The following is a 17830-nucleotide window of genomic DNA, read 5'->3' on the forward strand; positions in this document are numbered from 1 at the left end:
TCATTTACCGCATTTTTATATTTTCTCGTTTCATCAATTAATTTAAATATTTCTTCTCTTACGCAAGGATTTCTACTAGCCCTTGTCTTTTTACCTACTTGATCCTCTGCTGCCTTCACTACTACATCCCTCAAAGCTATCCATTCTTCTTCTACTGTATTTCTTTCCCCCATTCCTGTCAATTGTTCCCTTATGCACTCCCTGAAACTCTGTACAACCCCTGGTTTAGTCAGTTTATCCAGGTCCCATCTCCTTAAATTCCCACCTTTTTGCAGTTTCTTCAGTTTGAATCTGCAGTTCGTAACAAATAGATCGTGGTCAGAGTCCACATCTGCCCCTAGAAATGTCTTACAATGTCAAAACTGGTTCCTAAATCTCATTCTTACCATTAATCCTACCAGGTGACTTCCTCTTTCATTTCTGACCTCCATTCCATATTCACCTACTACGTTCCCTTCTGTTCCTTTTCCTACTGCCGAATTCCAGTCACCCACGACTATTAAATTTTTGTCTCCCTTACCTATCTGAATAATTTCTTTTATCTCATCATACATTTCGTCAAACTCTTCGTCATCTGCGGAGCTAGTTGGCATATAAAATTGTACTACTGTGGTAGGTGTGGGCTTCTTTCCCATCTTGGCCACAATAATGCATTCACTATGCTGTTTGTAGTAGCTTAGCCACACTCCTATTTTTAAATACATTATTAAACCTACTCCTGCATTACCCCTATTTGATTTTGTATTTTTAACCCTGTATTCACCTGACCAGTAGTCTTTTTCCTCCTGCCACCAAACTCCACTAATTCCCACTATATCTAACTTTAACCTATCCATTTCCCTTTTTAAATTTTCTAACCTACCTGCCCGATTAAGCGATCTGACATTCCACACTCCGATCCGTAGAACGCCAGTTTTCTTTCTCCTGATAACGATGTCCTCCCGGGTAGTCCCCGCCTGGAGATCCGAATGGGGAATTATTTTGCCTCCGGAATATTTTACCCAAGAGGACGCCATGTATATATGTATGTATGGCTATTGTGATCAAAATGCCCAACGGGCATGTGCTATGTATGCTGCTCGGTATCCTGGACGACATCATCCGTGTGTCCGGACTGTTCGCTGGATAGTTACGTTATTTCAGGAAACAGGGAGTGTTCAGCCTCATGTGAAACGTCAACCAAGACCTGCAACAAATGATGATACCCAAGTAGGAGTTTTAGCTGCTCTCGCGGCTAATCCGCACATCAGTAGCAGACAAATTGCACGAGAATCGGGAATCTCAAAAACGTCGGTGTTGAGAATGCTACATCAACATCGATTGCACCCGTTCCATATTTCTATGCACCAGGAATTGCATGGCAACGACTTTGAATGTCATGTACAATTCTGCCACTGGGCACAAGAGAAATTACAGGACGATGACAGACTTTTTGCACGCGTTCTATTTAGCGAGGAAGCATCATTCACTAACAGCAGTAAAGTAAACCGGCATAATATGCACTATTGGACAACGGAAAACCCACGATGGCTACAACAAGGGGAACATCAGAGATCTTGGCGGGTTAATGTATGGTGCGGCATTATGGGAGGAAGGATAATTGGCCTCAACTCCACGTCCTTCCGGCACGAGATGCTGGAGTTGGCAGTCATGTGTGGAGTTTGTGTGTGTGTGTGTGTGTGAGTGTGTGTGTGTGTGTGTCTTTTACTGATGAAGGCTGTGGCCAAAAGCTTCTGTCTTTTGCTACACTGTTGATTTTTCTACCTGGAGTTTCCACTGTCAGAGAAGTTATGGTAAGGAAGATCAAATTTACATCGAACATCACACTTCACACACTCATTTAAGGAATTACTATTCATCATTTTAATACATTAATGATGCTGTTATCCCATTCACTTGTCACTCACCATCATCACAACACTTTATTTCCTCAACAATGACTTTGCAACACTTATGAAACAACTACAATACCTGTGTGTCTTCTGTAACATATCTCTTATAGCCTTTCCTTTGGGATACTAGCTGATATTCATCAGTTGCTCTCTTACAGGCATGCTCTGGAACCTCCAACTGGTAAGCCTTTTTGCCGCTTCCAACATAAGTCACCTGCAGGAGAAAAATGAACAAGTGTTCAAATAGTACACAGAATAATGTTCCATATTCCCATACAATTCATTATGTGCAGTGTATAATTGACGAATAACTGATAAATGTCTATACAAGCTAGACCACCAACTGCAGAATTATGTACTTCAGGAGACTATTTCAAACAATGTAATAAACTAATAGGTTGTAATAAAACCTACAAAATGGCTTAAATTAGAAAAAGACAGCGGAAAAAAAACTTTTTCATACCATACTCCAATTCAGATTCTTTTCAATTAAGAGAGAGAAATGCTGTGTTTAACACTTTCACTATGCTCTATCACATGCCACATGAGAAATGGTGTCCCATCTGCATTCGTGGCGTTCTTCTTCTTCTTTTCATTTTGAAATTTTGAGCACCATGTTAATTCTCACCAGCTTCGTTTCTTCTAGTCTTGTTCTTTGTTCAATATTCTTTCATTCTCATCATACTTTGCAACATTCTTTTCTCTTCTATTCATGGTGATTTTCCTGATGATGTTTGATATTCTCTCTCTATCTTGGTATAGAGTTCTTGATTTGCTCATATCCTAAACTGACAGTCTTCTATTCTTCAATATCTCAATGCCTCCTGATAATCTTTTGTTTCACCACTTCTAATCTCTGAAGTATTCCTTTTCTTACTAGGTAAAGAGCTTCTGCTGTGCATAATGCTCCAGTGCGGATCATACTCTGAAATGTCTCAATTCTACATCAATCAAAGTATTATCCTTATTGTTGATGTTCATGGATTGTATGCTAAATTCGTTTTGTTTTACTTGTGCTCCCAGAGCTTCCTTTTTCTGCAAGCCTAATTTGATCTCCCCAACTTCTGAATTTTCCCTCTTATTGTCTTCCATCTAGAAGCTACCTTAATATTTGTCAAACTGTGCCCCCTCGATAGTAAACTGTAGATCTGCTTTAGCCGCCATCTCTGAAGCCTTTAATTTCTTGTCACCATTTTTTAGTATAAAAGTCTGTGAATCGGCGGGTAATAAAACTCCTGTACTTGAACTAGGTGCTAAAAGCGACATTCGAATGAAAGAGTGTTCTCAGACAATAAACAATAAAGATAAATCTGTTACTGTGATGCAAACGAACATTCACTGCATTAGGAACAAAGTATTACAATTAGAACATTTTTGCAGTATTGAAAACCTTGATGTTGTTTGTATCTCAGAACATTGGCTGACAGAAGATCAAGTACAATATTTTGTTCCTCAGGGGTATGCTGTTGGAGACATTATGTGTAGAAGTGAAAGAAAGAATGAAGGTGTCCTAATATTTGTTAAAGATAGTATAATGTTTACTAAAATAGATGTTAGCTCTTACTGTGCAGAACTAGATGGAGAATTCAGCTGTATACGACTAAACGTAGAGAATACTAAAATTGTTAGCTTATATAGATCACCAGGAGGAGATGCAAATACATTTTTCGAAAGATTTGAGCTGCTTATGAGGAAAATACTAATAAACTAATTATCTGTGGCGATTTCATCATTGAAATGGCCAACAGTGATGAACATGTTACTATAACGTTTTTTAATATCTTAAGATCACTAAATTTACAATGTACAAATTACAAACCAACACGGGATAAGGAGTGCTTAGATATCGTATTTACTCGAATCTAATCCGCACCTGAAAAATGAGACTCGAAATCAAGGAAAAAAAAATTTCCCGAATCTAAGCCGCACCTGAAATTTGAGACTCGAAATTGAAGGGGAGAGAAAAGTTTTAGGCCGCACCTCCAGATCAAAACAAAGTTGGTCCATTGTAATATGAGACACAATTTAGGTCGAATGAATGACGACACAGCTGCAGTAGTTTGGTTCGAGTCGTAAGCTTAGCAGTTAAGCTTTACCAGGTAGCCATTGCTATGCGTCAGGCGCTCCGTCCGTATTTATACGGGTGCCCTTCCTTATTCACGTGCTTCATCTGGTTTCTTTGATCTGATAAGTGCTGTTCTCTTTGTTATAGGTGTTTACGTCACTCTAGGCTGAAAATGCATTACTGTACTGTGTCATGCATTGTTTGTCGCATTCTGATAATGAGTGTTTACGGCCTGTCGCCGCTCGTGGCATGGCTTGCTTTTGTGCGCGCTACCGCCACTTACAATTAAAAAAGAGAGAGAGAGAGAGAGAGAGAGAGAGAGAGAGAGAGAGAGGAGTAGTCTTATTAGCGAAACAATGGCAAGAGACTGCTATTTGTTGTTACTCACACTGCTGCTTTCTTTGATAATGATCAACAAGAACCCAGTAATAGACTGTGTATGATACAAGATGGTCTGACCGAGAGTTTAGGGAAATTTTTCACCATTTGAAAATCTTTGCAGACGCCTCTTCAGTACATTACATTCTGCACAGAAATTAGAGTCATCTTAGATTTAAAAATCTAGTCAATTGCCATGCTTCATTTCTGACTATCACTTTTAGGTACAAGAATAATACGAATATAAACATGACATTATATACATATTCTTCCGCGTTTGTGGTTGTCTCACTCTAGTTTCGTAGTTTATTAGGCAGACGGGATTTAAATGAGATGGCAGCAAACATGAAACAATACATGGCAAAATGTGTATATTCGTATTGTTCTTATGGTGAAGAGAATACTGCATGTGATTGACAATTCATAAAAGTTCCTATTAGCATCCATCTCTTCTCACAGGTAGGAAAAAATTCAGAACGTAGAGTTGGTCATATAAACAAACATCCCAAATAGTCTTGCCAGTCGGATTTTTGTAGTAAATTGAAATGCTGCTACATTCGAAGATGAACAATACGGAATTTGTATTTACTTCGTTGGATAACGTATGAAAATGCAGTGGTCGAAACTTGAGGCGGAGAAAAAAGCTCGTCTTCCACCTTTTTTTTTAAATTTATTTACTGACGCAGAGGTTTTGACGCCAGTATTTATCTTTGTGCCTGCAAAGCATGCCTATGTAGCGCTACGTATATTCGACGGCAGAAGTTAGTTGTGGCGGCACCTACCAACATTTTTCAGAACTTCTGCTCACTTTGCATTCGATTCTAAGCCGCAGGCGGTTTTTTGGATTACAAAAACTGGAAAAAAAGTGCGGCTTAGATTCGAGTAAATACGGTAATATTATAGTAAATTTTTCTACAGATATGTACGACGTCAGACTTGCCAGTGGAGCCCTAGCTGATCATGAACCATTGATTTTAACATTCTCCTGTGATCAGTTGCCTAAATCAGACAAATCATTCAGAATCAAGTCTAATGCCACATGGGTAAGAGGGCAGAAAGATGAATATATTAATTTATTTATTGACAGAATATCTGATGTTAACTGGGACTTTGTATACAACACACAACCTGGAAAGGGTGCTGGTGAAATGGTGTTTAACAACTTCCTGGAAATACTCATAGAGTTATGGTACTCCTGCTCACCATTAATCAAAAGTAGCCCTAAGCATAAACAGAAAAACAAACAGCTAAAATGGTATACAGATGAGCTAGCTCTCACTAGGGAGGAGATGCTCAGACTGTACAGAAAATATAAAAATTCTTGTAAACAAGGACCTGAGCTAGATAATACTTCTTATAGAGCTTATCTAAAATGTAAAAAAATCTACAAAGACAAACTGTCCTTGGCCAAAAAACAAGCATGTGAACATTACATTGAAAGTGCTCCCAACAAATGTAAAGCAGCATGGGATATCATCAACCAATATAATTCACAAACCCATACACAAGATGCAATGATGGTCCCAGAAGAAGTAAATAATTACTTCCTAACCTCAGTGAGTGAGCTGAAAAACAAAATCAAGCAAAATGGCACTTGTGCACTAGATCATCTTGGTGCTGTGCCCCATAGTATGTATACTTTCCACTGGAATGTTGTCACCCCAGAGGATATTGTAAAAGCTGTGGCAAGGTTCACGAACTCCAAAAGTATGGACTGTTATTGGTTTTCTAACTATGTAATGAAAAAAATAATACACCTTATCTGTCAACCTCTTTCTTTCATTTTTAATGTGTGTTTAGAATCTGGAGTTTTCCCAGATGCACTCAAAACTGCTAAAGTGATACCAGTCTTTAAAAAGGGAGATAAGCATCTGCCCCAAAACTATCGACCAGTTTCTATTGTCCCAATTTTCTCTAAAGTTTTTGAATATTTAATGTACAGTCAACTAAATAACTATTTTGATAAGCATGATCTCCTCTCCAACAGACAGTTTGCATATCAACATGGTAAAAACACCACTACTGCTGTCACTGAAGTTGTTAACCAGGTGTTAACTGCATTCGAAAATAAGGATCTAGTATCAGTCGTACTGTGCGATCTTAGCAAAGCCTTCGACTGCATATCATCTAACACCCTACTTGCAAAACTGGAATTTTATGGCATACACAAACCATCTTTGGATGTAATCGAATCATATTTAAGTAACAGGAGACAGTATGTATCAATTAAAAATAGATGCTCCTCACTGAAGGAAGTTCGGACTGGAGTGCCTCAGGGCTCGGTCCTAGGTCCGTTTCTGTTTATCATTGCAATTAATGACTTACCTTACCATGTAGGAGCAAATTCAATTGTGTGTTATGCAGATGGTACAACGTTGCTCAATACACACCATGACACAACAGACAACACAGGAAAAACTAGAACTAGTAATGGATTGGTTTTCTTCTAATGAACTCCTGTGTAATCCTGATAAAACACAAGAACTAATTCTGGGTTTAACTACAGCTGTTGAAAGCACATCAATAAAATTGTTAGGATTCCACATTGATTCAAAATTAAACTGGGAGGAACACATTAGCCATATCTGCAAGAGAATAGCAAGAGTGTGTTATCTCATCTGGAGACTGACAGATTTAGTCACTGATGAGTATCTAAAGGTGGTATATTTTGGCCTCTTTCAGTCACACATTTCCTACGTCATATTGTTATGGGGACATTCTTGCTTTGTCAGTGAAATTCTGAAAATTAAAAAAAAAAGTAATCAGAATAATAGGCAAAGCTAAGCCCAAGGATCACTGCCGCCCCCTCTTTATCAAGCACATGATATTAACTGTGGTGAATGTATACATCTACACAGCACTGCTTTATGTCAAAAGCAACTTAAATGAGTTCGAGACTAGAAAGAACATACATTCCCACAACACCAGAGGCAAACTGGACTTTGACATACCAAGACACAGACTCTCAAAGACTACAAACTCACACAAAATAATGAGTTTAAAACTCTTCAATAAACTTCCAGCATCTGCTCGGTCACTGACCAATAATATTTTCAAACGTAAGGTTTATGATTGGCTTCTCAAACACCCATTTTATAAGATAACAGAATATTTTGAAATACACATTGACATTACTATATAAGAATATTCCTAAAAGAAAAGGAATTAAATTGTAAAAACTTTACAGTAAAGTTATTGTTAATTGTATATTTAATGTTCAGACCTATTCCGCTGTAAGTGGTCAATGGTGAATAAACTGAATACTGATCGCCTCACAAAGAATACGATTAAAGAGCAAAGCAGAGAATCTGACTCTGAGTTTAATCTTTATAACCCCTGAAAGCTTTCCTCTGAACTTAACCTTGGATGTTGTATTGCTTAAGGTCTGTTTAATCAGTCCACTGGATTTTCTATCCAAACTCAACTCCTCTAAAATTTGAAACAGTGTTTGATTATCTATTGAATAACAAGCTTCTTTTAAGTCTATGTTGTTGTCTATGTCTAACACTTCAAACAAATCATTTATGCAATAAATTGTAGCATGGGTGGCTAGTGAGCTATTCTTTTATATTGTTTCTGAACAACTGGAGATTTCCAATTTACTCCCTGATGCCTGTTACTGACATGTTGTGGACTTCTGAATCCTAGATAGGGATGTATAGTCTACACATAACTCACCTTTGTTTCTAATACTGTGGTTGTGAATTCCACAGTTCATCCATAATTCATCTTTGTTATTAACCACAAACAGCTTTAGAAAGTTTATGCATTTGTAATTAAGTGTACCAATTCCTAGGTCCCTGAAGTGTCTCCTAGAAGATGACCAGTTATCAACATTATGTAATAAACAACTGTCCTAGTTTGTAAGTATCGGTGATTAATTATGAATCTTCATTTTAAAATGTCGTCACTCTAAAGCAAATGCACATGTTGAAAGCCCACATTTCCCACCACTTCATTCTCACTTGTTCTTTAAAAATACATCCCATGCGCTTCATTATATTAACAAACTTCCAATATGTTTCATAATGCAGTACAATCAAATAGTTCTAGTTTGTCACAAACAAATTTTGTCAGTCCAGTTCTAATACAAAACAACAACTTAATTTATTACAAAACAAAGTTAATCATCATTTCTTTTCCATCCTTCTTAGCCTCCATTGCATCATCAACATAAGTTTTCCAGATACTCAGACTCCTGGGATGTCATGATGGATATAGTTCAAATGTTCTTTGCTAGCCAATAATATCATACTTTTTAACACACAAATTAACAAAAGGAATTTCACTGATTGTTCCCTTTATCAGTGACACACACACACACACACACACACACACACACACACACACACACACACCATGTAACAATATTATGAAAACAATAGTTGTTACTTACCATATAGCAAAGATGCTGAGACGTGATAGGCACAACAAAAAGACTGTCAAAAAGTGGGCTTTTGACCAACAAGGCCTTCGTTGGAAATAACGCGCACGCCAGCAAACCACACACACACACACACACACACACACCATGGTTGTGTGTGTGTGTGTGTGTGTGTGTGTGTGTGTGTGTGTGTGTGTGTGTGTGTGTGCGCGCGCGCGGTTTGCTGGCGTGCATCGTGCATGCTATTTCTAACGAAGGCCTTGTTGGTCAAAAGCTCACTTTTTGACAGTTTTTGTTGTGCCTATCGCATCTCAACATCTTCGCTATATGGTGAGTAAAAACTACTGTTTTCATAATATTGTTACATTCCATCCTGGATTTTCATTGCAAAATTGTGTAGTTAGTTCTGAAAAAGATGTGAGGGGTTTCTATTTTTTCCCCACACTTCAGTCCTACATAAAACTAAGATAACACAAGCTGGTATGAACTACATCAAATAATGAAAATATAGGGAAAAGCTTGCTTCATTGCAGGATAGAAGCATAAGCAGTTCCTAACTGTTGTTTCCACTAATTCAGTCATTGCCATATTTTTTTCAGAGTTTTACTGTGTGTGGGTTGTCTCTCTTTATTGATGAAGGTTGTGGCCGAAAGCTACATGCGAGTGTCTTAACAGTGCCTGTCTGCAACTTGACGTTTCTTCTTTACAGTAAATAGCAATCTATCTTCTCTAACATTGTTGATATTTCTACCTGGAGTTTCCATTGTTTGATATCATTAACAATGAAATACGAAGAAAAGTTGAAGTTGCTCATAGTATGAAGTAACACTACACAGTGGGCATTTTATATACCAATTGCACCTGTTTTTTGCTGTTTCTCTTGCTTTTATAATATTTTTTCACACTCTGGACGTGCATAACTTCTTTTTATCTTCACTTTAATGTCTGTATCAATACAGACTTAAAAGTTCAGGAAGTGTACTATAATTCATGAAATGTTTGCAGAAACAGCACGTCTGGTGGAAAAGTTACACACTGTGTGATCAAATATAGCAGGTATAATAATTAGCCTGCAATGATGACACTGCAGCAGATACGAGAAAAAACAGCAACTGTGCAAACTAAACAAACAAGAGAAACTGGAGTTTTAGTTTACTGGACACACCTTCTCTCTGAAGAATCTCTTCTGTTCCTCCAGGTAGGTCTTTGTTTCTCTTTCCAGCTCAAGCTTGGCTGAAATGTACTTGTCATACTGCTCATCGACCCCTTGTTCTGGTATTATTACACCTTCAGTCCTTGCTTTCTCATGGTCAAATGCTCCCTATAACAGAACATCATTATTGCTAAACACTACAATACCAACTACAGAAGAACATTCACAATAACCAACTACTTATATAACTAGTGATAAAACATACCAATCATTATAATAACAAATCCATCTTCTCCACGAATTACACCATTGCTTTAAAAAAGGCAACACAGAATTTTAGAAAAAAGGCAACACAGAATTTTAGAAGACAATCTGGATTAAATAAAAGCTACACTGATATGGTTACAAGTATTTTATAAATGGTAAACGCCCTTTATTGCTACAAGTAATGCATAACACAACAAGCCAGGCAGTATTAAATGTCTAGTGATTTGAAAACTGTTTACACTACAACAGTTGGAATTCGGCAGTTCCTCTTCCTTAATTGAAGAATTAGTGAATGCGACAGCAGCACTATATCTGTATTGTGCAATATTGCAGTCCCTGTATTCCGAAGTATGATGCAATGTTGACAACATAGGTAAGTTTGGGTCTAGCAGTGAGTCGTACTCGGATAGCCAAATGGTAAGCCGACTGCTCACAATAAGCAGGAAATCTGGGTTTGAAGCCCAGTCTGGCACAAATTTTAACTGTCAAAATTCCATTATACAGCTGACAGTTATCCATATTCGGTACTGTAAATCTGTAATGGGTTTATGCTTTGTATTATGTGCAAATAATTGCTGCTACTGATTTGTTGAAAATGTGTTGAATTTACAGGGTTTGCTGTCAGGGAGGGAAACAAAGTTGGTTCTTTGGTGATATTATACCTTACCACAACATGTGTAGAACATAGACGTTAACACTAACAACAGAATTTTGACATCAAGCACACAAAACATTCTTGGCAGTAATTGTTTGACACTGACATTGGTAGCCACCTACCCCATATGGTGCAATTTATGTAATCAGCTACTCATATAACTATCCCGGTCAACATAAGGTAACAAAAATAAATTTAGAAATATACTCTGAAATTAAATGCTGCAGTAAATCTGCAAAAATTTATATACAGATAACAATCGGTGAAGTACTTGCTTCAACAGCCTAGATGGCAAAATCCAGAGGCAGTCAGAGTACAAGACATAAGGCACAAGCTGAGGTGAGAAAGGAGAGTTTCAACAAGACAGAGAAGTACTTCCTGCAGGTTGGTAGACATGGTAAGGGAATGTTTTAACTATTTGGGAAGCAGTTCCCAGATATTGTTTCTGTGGTCTTTGGTCTGTGCACCAGCTCACTCTGTATACTTTGTTGACAAAAAGTGTTACAGGTCAATATTTTAAATCTTTTGTACATTGATTCTGATGTGCATCTAGTTATCACCTTCAACTGTCAATGCACATAAACTGTTAACAAACTGAATGACTAAACTGTTAATTTCTCTTTATTCTCAGCCTACTGACTGTCGTCTTATTACTAGCGACCAGAAAATGTAGCATCTATTTTTGATGAAATTTGCATCTAATTGTTCTGGTTTGTAAATGATTACACAAATTTAAAAGGTTTTCACACTACATGCATGAGACTATGCTTTAGTGCTTTGGAACTGGCTGTGGAACTGTTGCTTTTGAAAAAACTTCAACTGTCAGCAACCCAAGACGAATATGGAGAAGAGTACTTATCTTCTCAATTGTGTGCTACAGGCTACCTCTGTCTTCATAAATGTATAAGTTAAAATGTGTGTTATTGTACTTCTTGTTACTTACTCTTTTTTCTTTAAGGTGGTTGTTGTGCTTAATCATTTAACTCTAAACAACTATAATTTTAATAATCGGGGATAACTCTTTGTGTTGCTGTTTGATAAACTTCATTTTTAAATTTCTTTGTGTAGAGGGCAACACATGAACCCATTGCTTAAAAGTGGTTGTTGAGCCTAATCAGTTAATTTACACTCAACGATTTTTACTCACGATGTGTGCCTGAGTATTATTATTTACGTTCTTTGAATTTAATAGAAGTTGTTAAGAATAACTCACATAATCAATCAACCCTGCCATTCTCCCCACACTCTGGTGTGCAATCTACGATGACAAAATTTTAAAAGTTCAATACGTTAAGTGACATGTATTTGATTTGTGCATCAGAATGAAACAGTTTTCATTATATTTATACTTCATCCATAACTTCACTTCACGTTGCTACTGTATATTCTTGCATTGGACAACCGGTGGTGTAATATTTTGGCACTAATGAACACAGGAGACAAGCCGATAATTTGATTACTGTGTATATAAAGCCAGAATGGATTAGTTGTCAGCCGTTTGTGCACGTGCATGCCCCCACAACCAACGACAAGTATATGGTGGCAACTGATCAGCAAACTGCAGCCTCTAGATAATTGGCAGTGCTGCAACGGACAGCGAAGGGCTGTTGGAACAGTCTCAGGCTTTCCTACAGACCCACACCATCAAAAATGGCAACAATTACCAATTTACATAACTGATAGTTTCAATGAACAATGTACAGGGAGCTCATTGTTGCCACATTGAAATTTTTTTCCTCCCCAATTCTTCCATTGAATTGTGAAGGTTTTAAATAAACTTCCTTCTATAATTGTACTGGATCCCTTAAGCTTCAGCCTCGTCCACACAACAGGTAGGCCCCATCTCACCCTGGGGTCTACGTGACCTGCTCTTCCTTTTAACCTTTCTCTATCTATATGTACCTCCTCTGTGAGAAATGAACTATTAGTTCCAAAAGCTAGGCAGTGTATAACACTTATGTCTACATATCAGCAGTATTGCATATTTCACCTGCTGAAGATAAATGATGACCAATTATTCTGTCTCAACATTTAATAGTTTTTCAACTGAATTTTCCTTTCATATAATCCTATAAACTTGGAAAATTCTACAGAAACAGGAAATAATTATTGTGAACCTGGTAATGACACCGAGACATTTACACGTCCTGTGTCGACTGGGGCACATTCGCTCAGAGAGTGATATTACGGCAGCAGGCAGGACTGCTTTGTGTTGCCTCAGGATGGGTGCTAATATTGCTACCTTACCTGAGGATACTATATAGTTATGCCAGTTAAGTGTGATTACGTGCCTCGTGCTGACATCACAAAAAGGTGGAGTAAAAGACCCTCCTGAAGTAAAGTTTCCTATTACAAAATCCTATCAATTAGCTTAATGTCTGCTGTACTGCGAGGGCTTTGTGCGCCAGAGCACTGTCCTGATGCAAATCAACACCGTGCGCCAATTTTCCGCATCTTTTTTCCTTTATCTTTTTCTCAAATGCTGCAGGAAGGTGCAATAGTATAACGCACTGACAGTTACACCCTTTTGCAGGTAATCCACCATAATTACCCCTTCTGCATCCCAGAAGACTGATGCCCTTATCTTACTGGCTGATTTTTGCACCCAGAATTTTTTTGGGGTAGGGGATGAAGGCTGTTTCCATTGTTGTGAGTGTTGCTTTGTCTCAGGATCAAAGTGGTGAACCCACATTTCATCCACTGTCACATACCTTGCAAGAAAGCCGTCTTCATCCACTACAAATTGATGGACGATTTCTTACAACACTTCAGACGCTACCGTCTCTGATCTGTTTTCAAGTCTTTCGGGATATACCGAGATCGTATTGTGAATTGCAGTCACTGTTTCATCAGTGAAAATGGTGACAGACCTTCTGCTCCTTGGTGCATCTTCCACACTTGTTCTTCCACGTTTGGAGTCGGACACCCAGTTTTTCACTGTTGTACATGATGGAGCACCTTGGGTGTCATTCCCTTCAAATGAAGCTATTCAATCACAGCACGGTTCTTGATTCTCTCCACATTTACGCTCACACTACGGTATACAACGCATCCTAGTGGCAAAATTAACAAAGCTGGAGCAGCGAAATTTGACTTGCATACCCACAAAGGGTCACCATAAAAGTAGGCAGTGGTGGTTGTGGTTGTGCAATACGTTACGATAATTCACAGAATGAAGGCTTTCACGGCAGGTGTTGTCATCACTTAACACTTCTGGGCTGAGATGATGTGGTCCTTACATAAGACTCTCCCCTGACATTTTGCCTTCGACTGTGGTAGGCATCCTCCTAGGACAATTGGCGAGCTGCAACGAGAGCACGAGTGAACACCGTACACATAAGTCATCCAGAGGGCGCCGCTGTCTATCACGTGACGTCGGCTGTGCTATGATCTCCGATATTGCCAACTTTCTCAATTGAAATTAATCAACTGTCACGCTGTTGCTGCAATGTTGACATCCATATCTTATCCAGCTTAATGCCTTTATCTTTTCTATTAAAATTACTGCAGTGTTTGGCAATCTCAATGGTCTCTCTTTACATTCGCTCATAATAATGCGACGTCTTTGCTATGATGGTCGTCTCACTAAACTTTGTTTCATGATCACCTTCCTGAAACACATGTTCCGCTACAGCCGATTTATCAAGATGTCTGGGGCGGCAGTTCCTTTTATGTTCACCCAGATGGGCGTTGACGCTTCTTTTTGTTGTGCCTATATAGACCTTTCCACAACTGCATGGAATTTTATAGACACCTGGTGTAGCTAGAGGATGTCGTTTATCTTTTGCTGATCTTAAACAATCTTTTATTTTCTTGGTGGGTCTGAAAATAGTTTCCACATCGTACTTGCTTAAAATTTTTCCAATGTGATCTGTGACCTTACTGATGAATGGTAAGAACACTTTCCCCTTGGGTTGGTGTCGATCCTTGTCCGTCCTGGTTGTCAGTCTAGGGCGTAATGCACGATGTATCTCTCTGTTGGAATACCCATTCTTCTTGAAGGTCGCTCTAAGGTGTTCAATCTCATCATCTAAGGGAGCTGGTTCACGTATTTTGTGTGCCCTGTCTATTAATGTTTTAATCACACCTCTTTAATGTCTTGGGTGGTGGTTAGAATCTTTCTGCAGATAATGACCAGTGTGTGTGTCTTTTCTGAAAACCTTATGACCCTATGATCTGTCCTCTCGTTTAATTACAGTCACATTTAAGAAGTTCAGGAGACCATCGATTTCCTTTTCCATAGTGAATTGGATTAATACTATTCAGATATAACAGGAAGGCATCCAGTTCCTCTTCTCCATGGGTCCATATAACAAATGTATCGTCTACATAACGATACCATCTGGCTGGTCTTTTTCTAGCTGTTTGTAGCACCCGTTAATCAAAGTTCTCCATGAACAAATTAGTCACAGCTGGATTAAGAGGTCTTCCCATAGCCACGCTGTCCATAAAAAAATAATTATATTGAAAATAAGTGTTTGTAAGGCAATGTCTGAATAATGCCGAAATATCACTAGCAACAATGTCCGCTATACATGTGACCGCTTCATTCACCGGAATCACGGTAAACGACGACACCACATCAAAACTGATCAGGATATCATTAGGGCCCACACTAATTTCCTTAATAATATCGATGAAGTGATATGAATTTTTAACATAACTGTCAGTTCCACCAACATGAGGTTTCAGCAGCGAGGCAAGGTGTCTGGATCATTCATGGGTGGGAGACCCTATTGCACTGACTGTAGGTCTCAAAGGTACCAGCGGTTTATGTACCTTCCCTCAGTGCCTTCCTTTGTGCCTATGATATATTACTATTAGGTGACTGCCCCTCGGACATCTTGATAAATCGGCTGTAGCGGAACATGTGTTTCAGGAAGGTGATCATGAAACAAAGTTTAGTGAGACGACCGTCATAGCAAAGACGTCGCATTATTATGAGCGAATGTACAGAGAGGCCATTGAGATTGCCAAACACTGCAATAATTTTAATAGAAAAGATAAAGGCATTAAGCTGGATAAGATATGGATGTCAACATTGCAGCAACAGTGTGACAGTCGATTAATTTCAATTGAGAAAGTTGGCAATATCGGAGATCATAGCACAGCCGACGTCACGTGATTGACAGCGGCACCCTCTGGATGACTTATGTATATGGTGCTCACTCGTGCTCTCGTTGCAGCTCGCCGATTGTCCTCGGAGGATGCCTTCCGCAGTCGAAGGCGATACGTCAGGGGAGAGTCTTATGTATGGACCACGACATCTCAGCCCGGAAGTGTTAAGTAATGATTACGGTAACTATCTTGGGCTAGAAACTTTTTGAGCGCCCGTCGTATTGCCCATAAATGTAGGAAAAGCCACATCTATTAAAATTCATGTGGAGGACGTCACTGGATTAGTTCTCATGACACAAAGTTTTGCAGCAAGTCAACGAACGTTCCTCAGTGAACATCGAGGATAGAATAAGAGTTTGCGGGTAGGTCATCTCACAAATGGAGAATGATGGAAAAGTTCAGCCTCCTACCTCCTTTGGTTATGGTTGTAATCATGTGTGTGGCCATTGTTTTAGTTGTAAACTAATGCCTAAAGCCTTCAAAGTCTGAACTGATGTTACGAGTTGGACAAGAGACAAGATTACTACCGTGGACTACGTGAAAGCAACAAAGCAATGGTTCACAGTGAAAAAAGTTATGGAATTGATATACCGTCTGAAGTGCATTATCTTCAAAGACACAAATGTGTAAGATACATTTGTGCGGCACTAACTGAAGGCATAACAGTACAGCTGTTTTCAAAACAAAATGGCTCTGAGCACTATGCGACTTAACTGCGGAGGTCATCAGTCGTCTAGAACTTAGAACTAATTAAACCTAACTAACCTAAGGACATCACATACATCCATGCCCGAGGCAGGATTCGAACCTGCGACCGTAGCGGTCGCTCGGCTCCAGACTGTAGCGCCCAGAACCGCACGGCCACTCCGGCCGGCAGCTGTTTTCATATTACCATTTAAATCTTTAAATACACTTTCCTTGGAAGGCAGAAACTCTTACATGTACTGTTATGATTTTTCTCTCCTATTTAGAAGACAGCCTTGGAACTAAATAATCAATAGTACTATCAAATTCTTTGGTACTGTACAAAAAAAAATTACAGCATGTGGCCTAGGTATAAAACATGAAACACTCCAACATACGGAAGTAGTATCAAGAACATTATCAAAAGTGTGCAGAAATAGGTGAAGTGGATAAAGTGACCACTTGTGATAAGCAGGAAGTCTGGGGTCGAGCCTTGGTCAGGTAAAAATTTTTGTATATAACAATAGGTATAACATGTATACTCAACACAGCTGATGTCAAAGAATTCAGAGTCAGCAAATTAATTTCGAATTATTATCAGTTTGAGAAAGGAAGATAAACAATGATAACAATGGCTAACATGTAAGTCATCTGTCATCAAATCTTACGTTATTTTCTTAAATCGAAATTTTAACAATAATTACAGAAATATTACATGTACTCTGTCTTGCACTATGAAAAGACCTTTGGTGTAAAATACAACAATAAGATATAGAACTATTGGCTCTTGCAACAGCTGTGATTTTCCTAGCTATGGAGATGAACATGATCAGAACAAATAAAAATCCAATTATGAGATGAAAACTTGGATGCACTTCTAATCACACCCCTCCACTCTCCTGCAAAATAGAGCTGTTTTTTGAGACAAGATTGTAGCAACAAATAAACTGTTTTCCTGTTGATCATATTCAGTCAATGAATGACATTAAATCATGCTCAGTTTTTCATTAATAATGGCATATTAATACAGCTGAGCTTTATGTCTGCTGCAAATAATAACGTGAATCAACCAGATGTCAATCATAAAGTCATATGAGACGACAAAGGAAGAAACTCATGTATACTCCATCACCTATTTACAATGCAGTAACAGCTGAAAACACGTCGAGAGATGCAGGCTTTTGAAACTGAGGGCTCTTACTTTTAGCATAGGAGAGGAAAGTGATGGAGTCGT

The 17830-nt window shown here is 38.5% G+C and overlaps 1 protein-coding gene across 1 annotated transcript in view; it reads right to left on the reverse strand.

Moving 5' to 3' along the window:
* LOC126092089 (DNA mismatch repair protein Msh6) overlaps positions 1-17830 on the reverse strand; it is a 325870-nt gene that overhangs the window by 75833 nt on the left and 232207 nt on the right. Inside the window, exons 20-21 of the mRNA XM_049907512.1 lie at positions 9885-10040; positions 1972-2106 (exon numbers count right to left, since the gene is read on the reverse strand). Of these exons, the coding sequence (XP_049763469.1) occupies positions 1972-2106; positions 9885-10040 (291 nt within the window). The remainder of the gene's footprint in view (positions 1-1971; positions 2107-9884; positions 10041-17830) is intronic.

The sequence above is a fragment of the Schistocerca cancellata genome, chromosome 7, assembly GCF_023864275.1.
Source record: "Schistocerca cancellata isolate TAMUIC-IGC-003103 chromosome 7, iqSchCanc2.1, whole genome shotgun sequence".
NCBI classification, from domain to species: domain Eukaryota; kingdom Metazoa; phylum Arthropoda; class Insecta; order Orthoptera; family Acrididae; genus Schistocerca; species Schistocerca cancellata.